Consider the following 13,842-nt stretch of genomic DNA (forward strand, 5'->3'; position numbering starts at 1 on the left):
TGTTACTCCACAAAATTAAACCAAAACATATAAACAACTGAAATTAAAGAAAAAAATTTGAAAGGAAAAAAATTAAAATGGAACACAATGTTTGATACAGTACATCTCAAAGTGAAACATTCGATCTGTTATTAAAATTGTTACTAACATAGCAATATTCCAGTTTTTTTTTTTTTTAATTTTAAAAAGGGAAATGTCAAATGCCAGAGAATCCAAATGTAAATCAATGACCAATTTTGTTTATAAAATCGATTTCAGTCAATAACACATAATTAGGGTGTGGGTTTTTCCTTATTTTTTTAGTGTATTTCATGTATAATTTGCATATTTTGTATGTTAAATTGACGAAATATTAAATTATAATCATAAATGTACACATAACATGTTTTGATCAATGATATATGAAGCTCAAAATAAAAATTAAATCCTCCCTGACCACTAAACAAAAATTAAATCAATGTACACATAACATGTTTTATTTTTTTCATACTTTATTCGCATTCCATTCAACTCATAAAATTAAACAATTTTTTTGAAACTTGTGCTAAGTCAAATTAGCTCTTTAAATTAATGGTGGACGGAGGAAGTAATTCATTTTGAACTCTACTGATTTTAGTTCAACTACACACCACTACACATATTCATTGTTTTATTAGTACATATACACATGCTTCTTTGTACTAATTCAGTTTAAACCGCTCAATCTTGAATTGTAATTTTTGACGATGCAGTGTCACATTATGACTTATACTAATTCATGCAAAATTGCAAACCCAAACACAGATTCAATGTTGATTCTAACTTTGGTATTCAAATGTGAATGACAGGAACGAAAAGACCTGGTGATACGTGTTGTATTCATCGGATGTTGCTCTGATACCACTCTGTTTAAGGCTTCCAAAGTTTTACGAAAGGGAGCCAAAGATGCCGAAACTAGTCAAGCCAGTTCGAAGAGTGTAAACGACTTGGTCCCAACCGTTACAACACGGAAGAAGAAGAAGAAGAGGAGCCCTAAAACAACTCCAACAAGCTTTAATCTTATTCCATCCGTCCCTGATAAATATGAACTGTTTCCTTTTTAGTTATAACAGTATTGCATTTTCACAAAGATTCTAGTTAATAGATTCATGTGGATGACAATGCAGACCATGTTGTAACTGAATGTTGATTTCTATTTTTTTGCAGTGTTTCTATGTTGATCGGGTTGTATATGGCAAGCGCCCGGTCGATCGCGCTTTTCCATCTATAAAAGGATGGACAAGCAAACTCCTAAAGGACAGAGAGAGCCGGGAATTCAACCACTTCCAAAATTACGGATTTGTATACCTTGACGATCTCTACGAGTTAGGATCTGAAATTCATGAAGAAAAGTGGATGCAGACGAAGAAGCTATTCCTCCTTCGTCTGAGACTACTTGTTAGGATCATCGACTGCACATAGTGTTGATTGCCTGTTGCATACATATTGATTTTCATGTAATGCTTATTAAATCAGGCTACTCCTGACGTACCTTTTATCAAGAGAGGACGACGAAAATTGATCTAAAGCTTACTGATGAAGAGAAGGTGATTTATCATTGGTATGCTCGATATTGTTCATGGAGACACCCCAATATCATTGGTATGCTCGATATATGCAGAACTCAATCTTAATGACAAACTACAAAACTGTCATTATTAGTTGGTTTTTAAGTTCATTTTTGAAAGGATGAACTAAAACAATCTAAAAATGATCTTCGTATTTTTAAAATGAACTAAAAATGACCCTCATGTTATCTAAAAAATGACCCTATTGTGATATAAGAACGTAAAGCATCTGCAATTCCATAGAGCCAAATACTGTACAAAGTTGTTGGTGGCAGCTAACAATAAATTTACAAGAGAAAACATAGGGAAATATCACTGGAGTTTTATAATCTACGTTTAGAAAAATCAACTGTGGATGTGGAGAAAATGATCTTGGACACTTGTATTATTCAGCCAAAGAAGAATTGATATAATTGCTCGAATTTATTTTGTTTTGATCTGTGGAAGCATTATGCACAATCAGTATCAAGTTGAAATATAATCATTAGTGTTTGAGTTCATTTTTTGTGTTATAGTAATATTTTTACATTTAACATTATCAAAGTCCATCAATGCTTATTCGGAGGGAGTGCATGTTTGTAACATTGATCCTAACACTTCAAAAGCCTCATATTATACCCTTCTTCCGTCCACCAAAAATAGTCCTAATAATGGACTACACTAATTTTAATACGAAATTGATAAAGTATGACATAACGTAAATAAACAGAGTTGGTAAAGTATGATAGCAAAAGATAAAGAAAGGGAAAAAATGAATAATAAAATGAGAGTAACTTTCTAATTTTATTGAACAGACGAAAATAGAAAGATATACTCCATTCGCCCTCCAACACCTGACACGTTTTTCTATTTTGGTTTGTCCGCCGTATAAAAACACATTTACCAATTTTTCATTTTTTGTAAGTGGACCCCATGATACTCTACTAGTTCATACATTCACATTCTACTATAAAATCACATTAACTATTATTAACACCCGTGCTATGCATGGATCATGTGATTTTCACTTAATGAATTAAATTCTAAATAATTCAACATAAATAAATTAATATGGTTATATACATTTAAAAAAATTGTATTTCTCTCATCCCACTCTAATTGAAGTAATTCCTAATATTTTTATTTTGTAAATTGAATGGAGAAGGAATAGTAAGACAAAGAATAAAGTGGATATAATGGTGCTTCCATTTAAGAGAATGTGTTATTTTGAATAACACTTTAGTAGTTATATTCTTTGGGGACGGATGGAGTAATATGTGTATCATCAAACGCTTCATCAAACACAGTCGGTAGGTTATAAGTTCTTCCATCTCTACATCGTTTTTAAACAACCTTAAATTTACATCTTGTCTTCTTTCTTGGGCAATTTTTTGCTTTGCTATTCGAAACGACTTTATACTTAAAACAATAAACCAATAATAAATACCTACACAAAAAATTATTTTCATTATACTAACCTAAATTTTAATTAACTGAAAACATGTATATTAATACTATGTCAAAATAGATAAATATGAAAAAAGTAAAATGATTTCATTAAAGAGTTAATCGAAATAAAAAATTTATGGTTGATTGAACAATAATAACATGATTCATAATGTTAATATTCTTTACACAAAAAGTGAGTAATAAATAGTACCTTCGTCTTGAATCAAAGTTGATAAATCCAAACTAGTTTACACTAGATGAATTCTTTTCTTCTATAAGAAATACTATCACTTATAATTATAGGACTCTGAACAGATTCAACTACATCAACTAAAAAAAACTATGATCAATACAATAAAAGATTTACCAAAAAAAATACAAAATAAATTGATGAAAAATAATTATTGTGTCTGATTGAATAATATTTAACCTATTCATAATGTTAATATTATTCACAACAAAAAATTTCTAATAAATACACCATCCGTCCCTGAAAAGTATGAACTCTTTCCTTTTTATTTCATTACTGAAAAGTATGAATATTCTAATTTTAGAAGCTATTTTCTCTCTAATAAGGTGAGACTCCTTCTAACAATACTATAAAAACTTTTTCTATCTATCTCTATCTTACTTTACCAATTATGTATTAAAACTTGTGCCCAACTGAATGTTCATATTTTTCAGAAACGGAGGGATTAATAATATCACTTATAATTATTCTGATTCACATTATATGCATTCATTTACGTATAACAATATCACACATAATTATCGAACTCTAAATCGATCAAACTACATCAACTACATAAAAAATATGATACTAACCTATTCATAATGATAATATTATTCACAAAAAAGTGCTAATTTTTTGGAGATTTTGTATTATAGACTGGAGGAGATTAAAGAATCAACGCAACTTTAATTTGAAGTGATAAAATAATTATTCGTTTGAGTGATTAGCTGCAGGCCAAATCATCATACATGGATCTAATCATGCAAAATTAATACTTGATTAAGTTATATCATTATATTATTGATCAATTCATGCCTTATCACTCAATATGGACGTTAGTTAAGTTTAATTCAAGAATGTATTATTTAAAACGGTAATGAGTTTTCAAAATTAGTTCGGTCACTCAAATTAAAGGCACACAATAAGCTTTATTATTTCAAAATTAAAATGATGTATATGTATACCGGAGTACACAAATCACTAAAAAAATGATTTCTCGAAGTGAAATATATTAGTAGAAAGATTTATGAAAAAAATAGTACAAACTTAATTATTGAAACTAACTTTTAAGTAAAACTTGGTCAAATATATTTTTGTCATAATTAACATTAAATGAAATCAACGTCAATAAGAAACCCGCAAGCCGACTCGAACCATGTTTCAATCCGACAAATCGGAAAAAAAATGAAAATTAAAAATAAATTTAAAACTGAAAGGGGCATTCCGAGAATCGACTCGGGACCTCTCGCACCCGAAGCGAGAATCATACCACTAGACCAAATGCCCAAGTGCTATCTTTCAGCTATAGAAGTGAATTTGAAATGATGCGATGTTCACACTGAAATTTCTAGGTAAATTCGTTTCAAATAAAGTGTGATTTTGGATCGTACGAATTACGAAATGTGTTGATGGTGAATATGTATTTGATGTGTTTTTTTGGAAAACTATAGTCTATCGATTTAAATTTATAACTATAAGTATCATTTAGTAATATAAATCAAAAGTACATAAAACAACACTTACAAATAATATTTCCCTAATATCCTTAAATTAAATTAAAAGAATATATTTTTTACATTTTCAGGATATTATAAAATAACAAAAATCATACCTTTCAAATTAATAATTGGTGATATGTTATTTGAGCAAATAAACACAAGTTATAGTGGGCTGCATTTAAAAGCCCACACGACATTGGATTTAGCCCAAAATCAACAAAGTATACGTAAACCCAATTAATGAGGTAATTTTTTTATGAATAGACAACGTCTTAGGTCACTAACGGCGATACATACGTATGATTTTTCAACTGTCATGTCATATATAATTTCACAAAAAAAAAAGATTCGTTGTAGAATAGTTGCGTACAAATTCAAACTTCTAACTTTTTTCAGCATATTTCTAAAATCGCAAGATGGACTAGAATATATTAGCAATTTTTATTTTTCAAGCAAATTTATGTCAATGAATTAGCTTGTTTCACATATTGAAGTGTAAAAAGAAACTCTCATCACATATATTTCGACATTTTCTAAGGAATTGTCGAATTGGACCTAGATTTCAAGCCCATATTGGTTTAATTTTAGCCCAAATCATTGATTTACTATCATTCATGGAGTGCAATCAACCCATCAAGCAACAATGATTTTTCATCAGCAAACACTCAAGGGATAAGAGCATCCACATCGGTTGAAATCCGCCGTCCGTCCGTGCCAGCGGCGAGGCAACCGCTGCTTGTCGCTGGCACTGCGCTGCTCGATGCATTGAGCACGTCCGTGCCAGCGAGCAGCCTACGTGTAGCCTGTGATTGGCCAACGGCAATGCCGTTGGCAATTTATTTTTTTTAAATCGGATTTTAATTAAAAAATTCGATCAAAAATAAAAAAAAATATTTTCCCACTTCCCAAAAAATTATATCCGTTTTCTAAACACTTTTAATTTATTTTTTAATTTTTTCCTCAAAAATACACATTTTCATCTATAAATACCTTCACTTCCACACCAAAAAATTCACACCACACTACACAATTCTCATCTAAATTCTCTCATTTCTATTCTTACAATTCTCAATCTTTCTTTCACTCACAACAAAAAAATGTCCGGCTCCGACGATCACCCCTCCGGCTCCCACGGTTAGAACCCCGATTGGTTCGGTTCACAACCATTTCCTAGTCCGGAAACGGAATATTCGGCCCCTCCTCAAACCCAAGGTTCGCAAGTTCCGGGTGGCTACCAGCCTTACCCGATTGACAACCAAGATGCTCCTGAAGGGCAATACGGGTGGACACCCGAACCACCCGTACCTAGAGCGGGAGGGAGCGGCCCCTCTCAAACTCCTCCTCTTCCTACTCGTGGTGTCCGCACCCCGTACACTCTGGGGGAGATGGAGCAATTATTCAAAGCGTACTTGTCAATCTCCGAAGATCCGGAGGTTGGCACGAACCAATCCGGTGACCATTATTGGTGGCGCATCTGTCACCGGTACAATCAAAACCGGCCGGCTGGAACAATCGAGTGCAACGAGAGTATGGTGCGCAATGCCATATACAGAGCTAACGAAGAAATCCAAAAGTTCCAGGGGTATTACCTCCAGGAAAAGCGGTCGGCGGGGAGCGGCCTGAGCGAGCTTGACATCATCAGTTCCGGCTTGGCGACTACCAATCCATGAACTACAAGCCGTTCAAGTACATCAACATTTGGCAGGAGACGCGGGCGCATCCAAAATATAGGGGAGGAGTAACATCCTCCTCTAACTCCTCCTTCAAACGGTCGAGGTCGATATCCCTATCCGACGCCGGCTCTTCCTCTATTATCCGGGAAGAATCTCGTAACTCCATCCCAATGCCTCAATATTCCACATATCATCCATCACAATAAAATACCTCCTTCCTATCAAATATTGGTACAAGCGTAATCCTAATTCATCTTCACTCAAATCTCCCTAGTTTTTCTCCTCTTTGTCTACTTGACCAAGAACTTGTCTAAGAATTTCCCGCGGGTTAAACTTTTGAGAGATCGTAGACCATGCACAAAAATCAAAATGTTGCTGGACGAGTGGACTTACATAGATATTTTGAGCGAGAGTGGTCTTGCATATCCCACCCATTCCAACTACGGGGAGAATTTGAAGATCGAGTCCTCCGCCAGAGATCTTGTATAGCATTCGCAACAAGACATCATCGAAACCAATCATGGCAACATTCTGAGCAGTGGAAGTAGATCTAGAAGAGCCTGCACCAAAGCTTTTGATGCGCAGCTGATTTTGGACTACCATCTTCTCTTTAACCGCAATGTTGATCAAATTCATGTTTTCTATCACCTTCTCCAGACCTATTGAAAAACAAATGATCAGATCTAGTGTGTAACAAGCAAGTTAAATACACAATTGTTTGTTGTGAATTGAACGAGGTGATGTTTTGCACATCATTTCTAGATCGAACATGAATTTGATCGACGATATAGGACTCGATCACATCTTCAGCGTGGTAAGCCGCTTCGACAATTCGACTCTCCCAAACATCATCTTCTTCTTCTTCTTCAGTGTAGCCACTGTGGGGAGCATAGCCTTGGAGAAATTGTTGCAGGTGCGTGAGTGAGAGATTCAAGCTGTTGCTGGTCGATGGAAATAGGAGGGTGTGGATGAGTTTGAAGTTGATCTATAATATTCATTAGAGAAACTAGAGCTCCATAAGCAGCCATTTTGGACTAATTTTGAAGAACAGAGAAGCTTAAGCTCAATTCACCTGAGGATTCTGAGAGAATGAGCAAGCTGAAGAATCTTTGAATAAAGTACTTTTGGCCAGCTCATATTTCCATTATAATCCAAAAGATAAAATTACTATCATTTAAATCATTTTTAGTTAACTTGCGATACAAATATAAACAATTGTAAATTCTTTTCTACAAACTACAAATTAAAATTCACAACATTTAATTTCAAGATTTAATGTAAGAAATAACAAATGCAGTAATATCAATAAAAAAATATTAACACAACTTCATTTGTTGATATTTTTTTGTCATTATTCACTCAATTGGATTCGTGATTAGCATTATTATAATATTATTATTTTCATACAACAAAAAAAAGACATTTGCCATCCATTTTAAACTAACACAAAGCAATGGATGATCCAAACACTGATCTCAATTTTATCACCCGCAAGGTCTTTCCCCTTTTCATTTTTTTCCCAGCAAACGTCTCTCCTACGATAGAATGAATCAACATACAGCTAACCCCCCAAAAATGACGACGACAGACAGACAATGAGCGCCGGGCTCGCCTGGAGGAATACCTCCCCCCTCCCTCATGTTATAGGCTAAATATCTGGTTGCCATATTTACATGATAGATCAAGTGCATGGAAGACAATTAACCAGGTTTCGTTCGAGAGAATCTGTAGTGATCAGATCGAACCCCATCACGCATGAATCATCTGTACATTCTGTCAAAACAAAAATAAATCATGTGAGAAGAAAATAAGGACAGAGTGGGGCAAAACTAGCAATCTAGTGAAAATAAGTGAAAATACATGCAAAATGGTCAATTATATATTGTGGAAGTAAACAAGAATGCCTTAATAACTCACCAGGTTGGGGGTGTTTCTTCCTTTCAGTGTCTTCATTGCCGCATCTGCAAAAGCCTGGGCTGCTTCTGCATCAGCTTCTGCAGCATCAGCCTCACGAGCAGCCTCTGCAGCTTCAGCCATTGCAGCTTCTGCTTCAGCGACTGCTTGAGCAGCAGCTACAGCGGCTTCTTGTGGAGTCATACTCCTCAAATTAGCTAACTCAACATCGTCAATCTGAGATTTTGTGATATGATCAATGTCATCATGGACAATTCTTGGAGAAATCTTGGGCCTTCCTTCCGCAGAAACAGATGAATTCCATCTTCGTTCAGATAATGTGGAGGCTCCGGCTATTTTATACTTGCGTTTCATCTGCAAATCAAGAAACGACCTCTAAGTCTCAGCCAATTTATAGCAGTGGATTTCAAAGAGTTAATTTGTGTGTCATTCTAAGAAATAGAAGGGGGAGTGCAAATAATTTGGAGAAATTAAGAGACAACGACCTTAATAAGTTTCCCAGTTGCAGCCATATGCTTCAACTTTGCAGACAATATTCTCTTAAAGTTTGGAGGAGCCCAGTATTGATCCTAGAGAAAAAGAAACTAGTATTGAGATTCGATGAAGATGGCAAATATAAACACAGTAACTGTAGCTTCCAATCAAGTCCACAATCAGAAGACAGTACAAATACAAACACAGCCAAGGTGTATTAGGTGAAAAAAATGGCATGCAAGTCCACAATCAGAAGGCAGTGCGTGTGTGTGCTGCTACATCCCTAAACAACAAATTTGGTGTTCCAATTTCCAAATCATAAAAAGTACTAGATCGTTAGTAAACTTAATATGCCGAAATTTTTTTATTGTGATTCGACAAGGAAACTAGAGAGCAATGATACATCTATTTATTGTTTCTGAAAAAAAAGTAGCAGCTCCAGGACACAAGAATTGCTGTGTTAGATTAAGAATTCAAAAAATATAGTGGCAGTGTCAGTCAGTTCTATCAAATAATTTATTCCTTGAGGCATAAACACAGCTATGTTTTATTAACACATATTAAATCTATTCCTCACAGATCACAATCCATTCAAACGCATATTATCCCCCCAATATCTTCTACTATAACAATCATACCCAGACATTCCCAAAGCGACAGCAAGAAGCATGAAACAATGAGAAAATTGAAGAATTCTCTGAAAGACACCTACCACTGTCCTGGAGATATCAACAAGCATAATGAACTTGTTTCAGTTTCTCAAAAAGGAAAAGCTAATTCACTTATTGTGTAAGAGACACAATGTGCACATAATCACACTTATGATTCATGAAATAAAAATATATAGATTGTCTCTGAGCCACATGAGGACTTCTACAGTTACTTATCATAAACAAACGGGATATCAACCAACTAGGAAGTAAAGAACAAAATGAATTAAGTTGAAACTTGAAAGTTATCCACCCTGATAACTTCATCCAAGTAGCAAAGAACACATAATATATTATTCGCTTGATATTTTTATCTCCAACAATTACATATATGTTGGGAAAATGCTTTTTCACAAAAATTAAATCTAGGAGGAGATGACAAGAATGTGGTGATTAACACATGCCTCTTGTATTATAGAATGCACTTTAGGTCAATGCCCATGTAGTGTTAGTGTGTGTGGAGCTTGAATGCACTAAACACTACTACACTAGAGCATGATTGCAGTGCCGAATTGTTTGGGCCCATATTTCTAGCCTAGATAATATCTTAACGGGGAGGATTAGAGCTTGGTTGCTATAATATATAATAGCTGTTTCCCTTCGTGTTATGCATATGAAAATTATAGTGAAAAATCCATGATTGGTATCACCACAGACATAGTTACATATCGTAATGAACTAGTTAAGTAATTCTCATGTGTTCTTCATTGTTTTTTCGTGATTTTTTAGTGTTATTCCCAACATATAGGTCAATTGCAAAACACATACAAACAAGCTGCAAGTTTGCATCAACCAACAAATAAATGAACCAGTTCATGACATAGTAAAAAAATATATATCACCTCTATATATGTAGCTATTGATGTCTTGTTAGAGCCACCAGGTTCCCTCAAGTTGCTTATGGCCTCCATTATGAGATTGTCCAGCCTTCAGTGACAGAGAACATAAACATCCACTGTTAGTCAATCCCTGGCTTTTAGAACAGAGCTACTATAAAGTAATTAGAAACACACAGAACATGTATGGATGTCCAAATCACGGGCATGGTTTGTATAGAACAGCTATCTAATATGTAAGTACAAGTGACAGATCTTTTGCTATTCCATATGCAGATGTAAGTCAAAAAAAGGATATTCATGTGTAACTGATTAGAAGTAAATAAGAGTTAATCCAACACGTCTATATACACAGTTTTATCAAAAAGTAAAGCAAACATAAAAAAACGGACGAAAGAATGAACAACCAGATAATTTATGTACAGTTGTGACTCCACCTTGCCTGTTTTAGTAGGTAAATATAACTGAAAAATAAAAACTTGTAACATGAAATGTATAACCTCATGATAGATCTCTTTGGTCCATCATTTGGTGAAGAACCGCCTGAAGGATCAAGAGACCTAGCATCAACTAATTCGTCGTCACTTTGACTATAAGTGGACAACATAGAGCTCTCTCCATGCTTGGGGGTAGGATGCATCCTTTTTAGAGCTAACCGGGACCTCTCCCGCGAGCCCCATCCATTTGCCATGACACTCATGTTCCTCCACTTGTCCTAACCAATACTACCATGAAATCAGAAACATCTAAATATCTAAAACTCGGAAACAATGTAAACAGAATTATAACGACAAAAGCATAGGGGAAAACAAAATTCTACCTTCAGATCAACATTGGATCGCAGATACAGAACTCCACTAAATTGTGGGTCCTTCAGAATGGTACGCCATTTCCCTGGCCCGTGCTTAACAACTCCAGCTTTAAGAGCTGCTTCTTCCTCTGAGGTCCATTTTTGCTTAGGTGCCCCCATTATTTTAAATTAACTGCACAAAAAGATTACAGAGCATTAAACAATACACTAATTGCATAATCTCAAGTAACTCACTTCAATTTATATAAAGCAAAGCAATTCTATACCAAAAACCATTTATCAAATTTCCAGAAGGAATGGCCTTCAAATATAAAGCAACTGCCCTTTTTCTATCATCTAGAAAAGGGGAGGAAATGGGGAAAACTACATCCGTAAAAACAAACATTTATATTATCAGCTAGTTCCAATGATCAAATCAAATTAAAAGCTAACAACACCCATCAAGTTCCAGAATTTAACACGGATCAAATTCAATTTTAATCGCAAGCCAATTACCAAAACTCAATCGAAGCCAACGAATTAGGACTGGAGGAGCCGCAGAAGCGGAAACCCTAACCCTAATTTCGCAAGAGAAATAGAAATTCCTGCAAATTGAGTTCAAATTGCAGCTGAAATCAATAATTAATCATCAAATGTACCAGAAATATCACCTCAATACGGCGATTGCTATGGTGAATTGGAGATCCGATAATCAAATGTGAAAGATGCAAATATAACTGTATAGGCTGAGGTAACCGTATTTTATTTTGAAAATCTCAATGATGACAATTTTCCAATAATAAAAAGTCATGTGAAATTTAACAAATGAATATAATTATGAGAAAAGACAAATGTAACTATTTACACATTATGTACGTAAACATTAGTATAATTTGGGTTAGGTAGCTGTCTCGACTATATTCCAAAATAAGCTAATTTATATGTAATCATATGTTATAAAATTAGAATTTCTTTTAGTTATTCCTTTAGTAAAAAAAATATTTTAAAGTCCATAAAAATGAGTGAATTTTTTTTTCAATCTGATCATTTATTTGTTATTCACTTTTAATGTATTTTAATTATTTTTTTAATTTTATATTCAAATACGTGTTACGAATAAAATTTTGAAATTTGGAAGCTCCTTTTTTCTGTTTTTGCTAGCAGTATTTTATGGGCCTAATGCTTAATGGGTCACCAACAAAAACACAGGTCGATTATTAAGAATTATAGTATTTATTTATTTCATTAAATTTGATTCTCATTTATGATCTAATATACCAAGAAATAATAGTAATTTTCTTCAAATTACTGTGTAAATGGGACGGATGGAAGATAAAATTAGTAAATGAAAAACTTTTTTGTACTAATGTGTCATTTGAAAAAAATATATAGGTATGTCCATAAAAGTACTATTCGTATTTAGATTTTTTTTAGTTTCAACGTAAATTGTTAATCTTGAACACGCAGTAATATATTCTAACTGTTATTTATTACTCATATTCGAACTTTTGTATTAAATGAAAAGGAATGGCCTTGTGAAATTGCAACGCAAGATGCACATTTAAGATTAACAAACTATTACCAAAAAATTAAAGGAAGCTGTAAATATGAAATTAATGTAAACAAATGATGCATGATCTCAGTATTCCAAATTAATGACAGTGAAAACTTGACTGATAAAAAATTAAGAGCAAATTAAACAATGGTTATTTAAGAAAATAAGAATATTGGGGAGTAGCCTTCAATTTCACTGCATTTTATTTTAACATTCCTTCACTAGAAGCATGCATCCAGCAGGCAACAGCAGCAAAGTGCAGCACAACTGCACAACACAACACAACACAACACAACGCAAATGTGATATTCGGTTTGATACATCAGACGAGACTAGAGTCTTATACTTAATCTCGAGATAATGCCGCATAGGAACACTAGTCTTGGTCTTCACCATTTGACACAAAATTATTCTCAGAAAACACAACCAAAGTTTTTAAACCACAACTACTTTATTAGAACAATATATTGCTTCTACATGCACATAATGATTTTATACACACAACTAAAATTTCCAACTCCAAACATATTTATAAACTTTCAATTGTTCATATTTATTAGACGGCCCAGAAATTAACATGCATGAAATGTCGGCGTGGCTTAAACAACCAATTCACTAAATGAGGTTGCCTGTTCAGTACAAACTCATCTCACACCGAGTCTGTCTGAAGAAAGTTGGAAATTGTATATAATTCATGTTCAACCCTAATGGGAATTTTGGAAGTGACACAAAAACAAATCCATGCATACATAAATTTACTACTACTAAATTTTGACAATCCGTTGAAAAAGAATTGCAAAAAACAAAAGATTCAAGTGATTGATTGGAAACAAAAAATTCAAAAATGAATGTTAGATGCGGCGTACCATCCTTGCAAGAAACTGTCGCCGCCGTTAGGCTTATGGTTGTGGTGGTGGGGCGGCGGAGGAGCGTATTGTGGGGGGTAGGGGTGGTACCCCTGCGGCTGGGGAGGGTAGCCCGGGGGTGGGTAGCCCTGGTGTGGGTAGGGTTGAGGTGGGTACCCCTGGGGTGGGTAGGGTTGGGGCGGGTAGGGTTGCGGCGGATATCCGCCCTCCTTTGGATATCCCTCTGGTGGTGGCGGATATCCTAAACATTTATTATATAAAATCAAAGCCAAATTATTT

At 34.4% G+C, this 13,842-nt stretch overlaps 1 protein-coding gene across 5 annotated transcripts; it reads right to left on the bottom strand.

Annotated features, from left to right (window-relative positions):
- Positions 1–7,781: 7,781 nt before the first annotated feature.
- Positions 7,782–11,955, bottom strand: LOC121758231 (telomere repeat-binding factor 1-like). Of its 5 annotated transcripts, none has more exons than XM_042153654.1 (8): positions 11,814–11,916; positions 11,659–11,720; positions 11,173–11,335; positions 10,853–11,067; positions 10,359–10,443; positions 8,818–8,901; positions 8,336–8,686; positions 7,782–8,191 (listed from the first exon to the last, which is right to left on the bottom strand). In XM_042153654.1, exons 3-8 carry the CDS (start codon positions 11,320–11,322, stop codon positions 8,168–8,170), a joined length of 909 nt encoding a protein of 302 aa, XP_042009588.1. In that variant the 5' UTR covers positions 11,323–11,335; positions 11,659–11,720; positions 11,814–11,916; the 3' UTR covers positions 7,782–8,167. The 5 variants fall into 5 exon arrangements, with proteins under 5 accessions (XP_042009588.1, XP_042009587.1, XP_042009585.1 ...); XM_042153653.1 differs by having other exon boundaries at positions 11,659–11,747; positions 11,814–11,913; XM_042153651.1 differs by lacking the exon at positions 11,659–11,720 and having other exon boundaries at positions 11,814–11,955.
- Between the last annotated feature and the right edge of the window lie 1,887 nt (positions 11,956–13,842).

This window comes from Salvia splendens, chromosome 12 (assembly GCF_004379255.2).
Source record: "Salvia splendens isolate huo1 chromosome 12, SspV2, whole genome shotgun sequence".
NCBI classification, from domain to species: Eukaryota; Viridiplantae; Streptophyta; class Magnoliopsida; order Lamiales; family Lamiaceae; genus Salvia; species Salvia splendens.

Coding starts and splice junctions, on each gene's coding strand:
- LOC121758231 (XM_042153651.1), bottom strand. CDS start 11,322: ATGGGGGCACCTAAGCAAAAATGGACCTCAGAGGAAGAAGCAGCTCTT. Junction 8,902..10,358: donor CAATAGCTACATATATAGAG/GTGATATATATT, acceptor CTTTTTCTCTAG/GATCAATACTGGGCTCCTCC. Junction 8,687..8,817: donor CAACTGGGAAACTTATTAAG/GTCGTTGTCTCT, acceptor CTTGATTTGCAG/ATGAAACGCAAGTATAAAAT.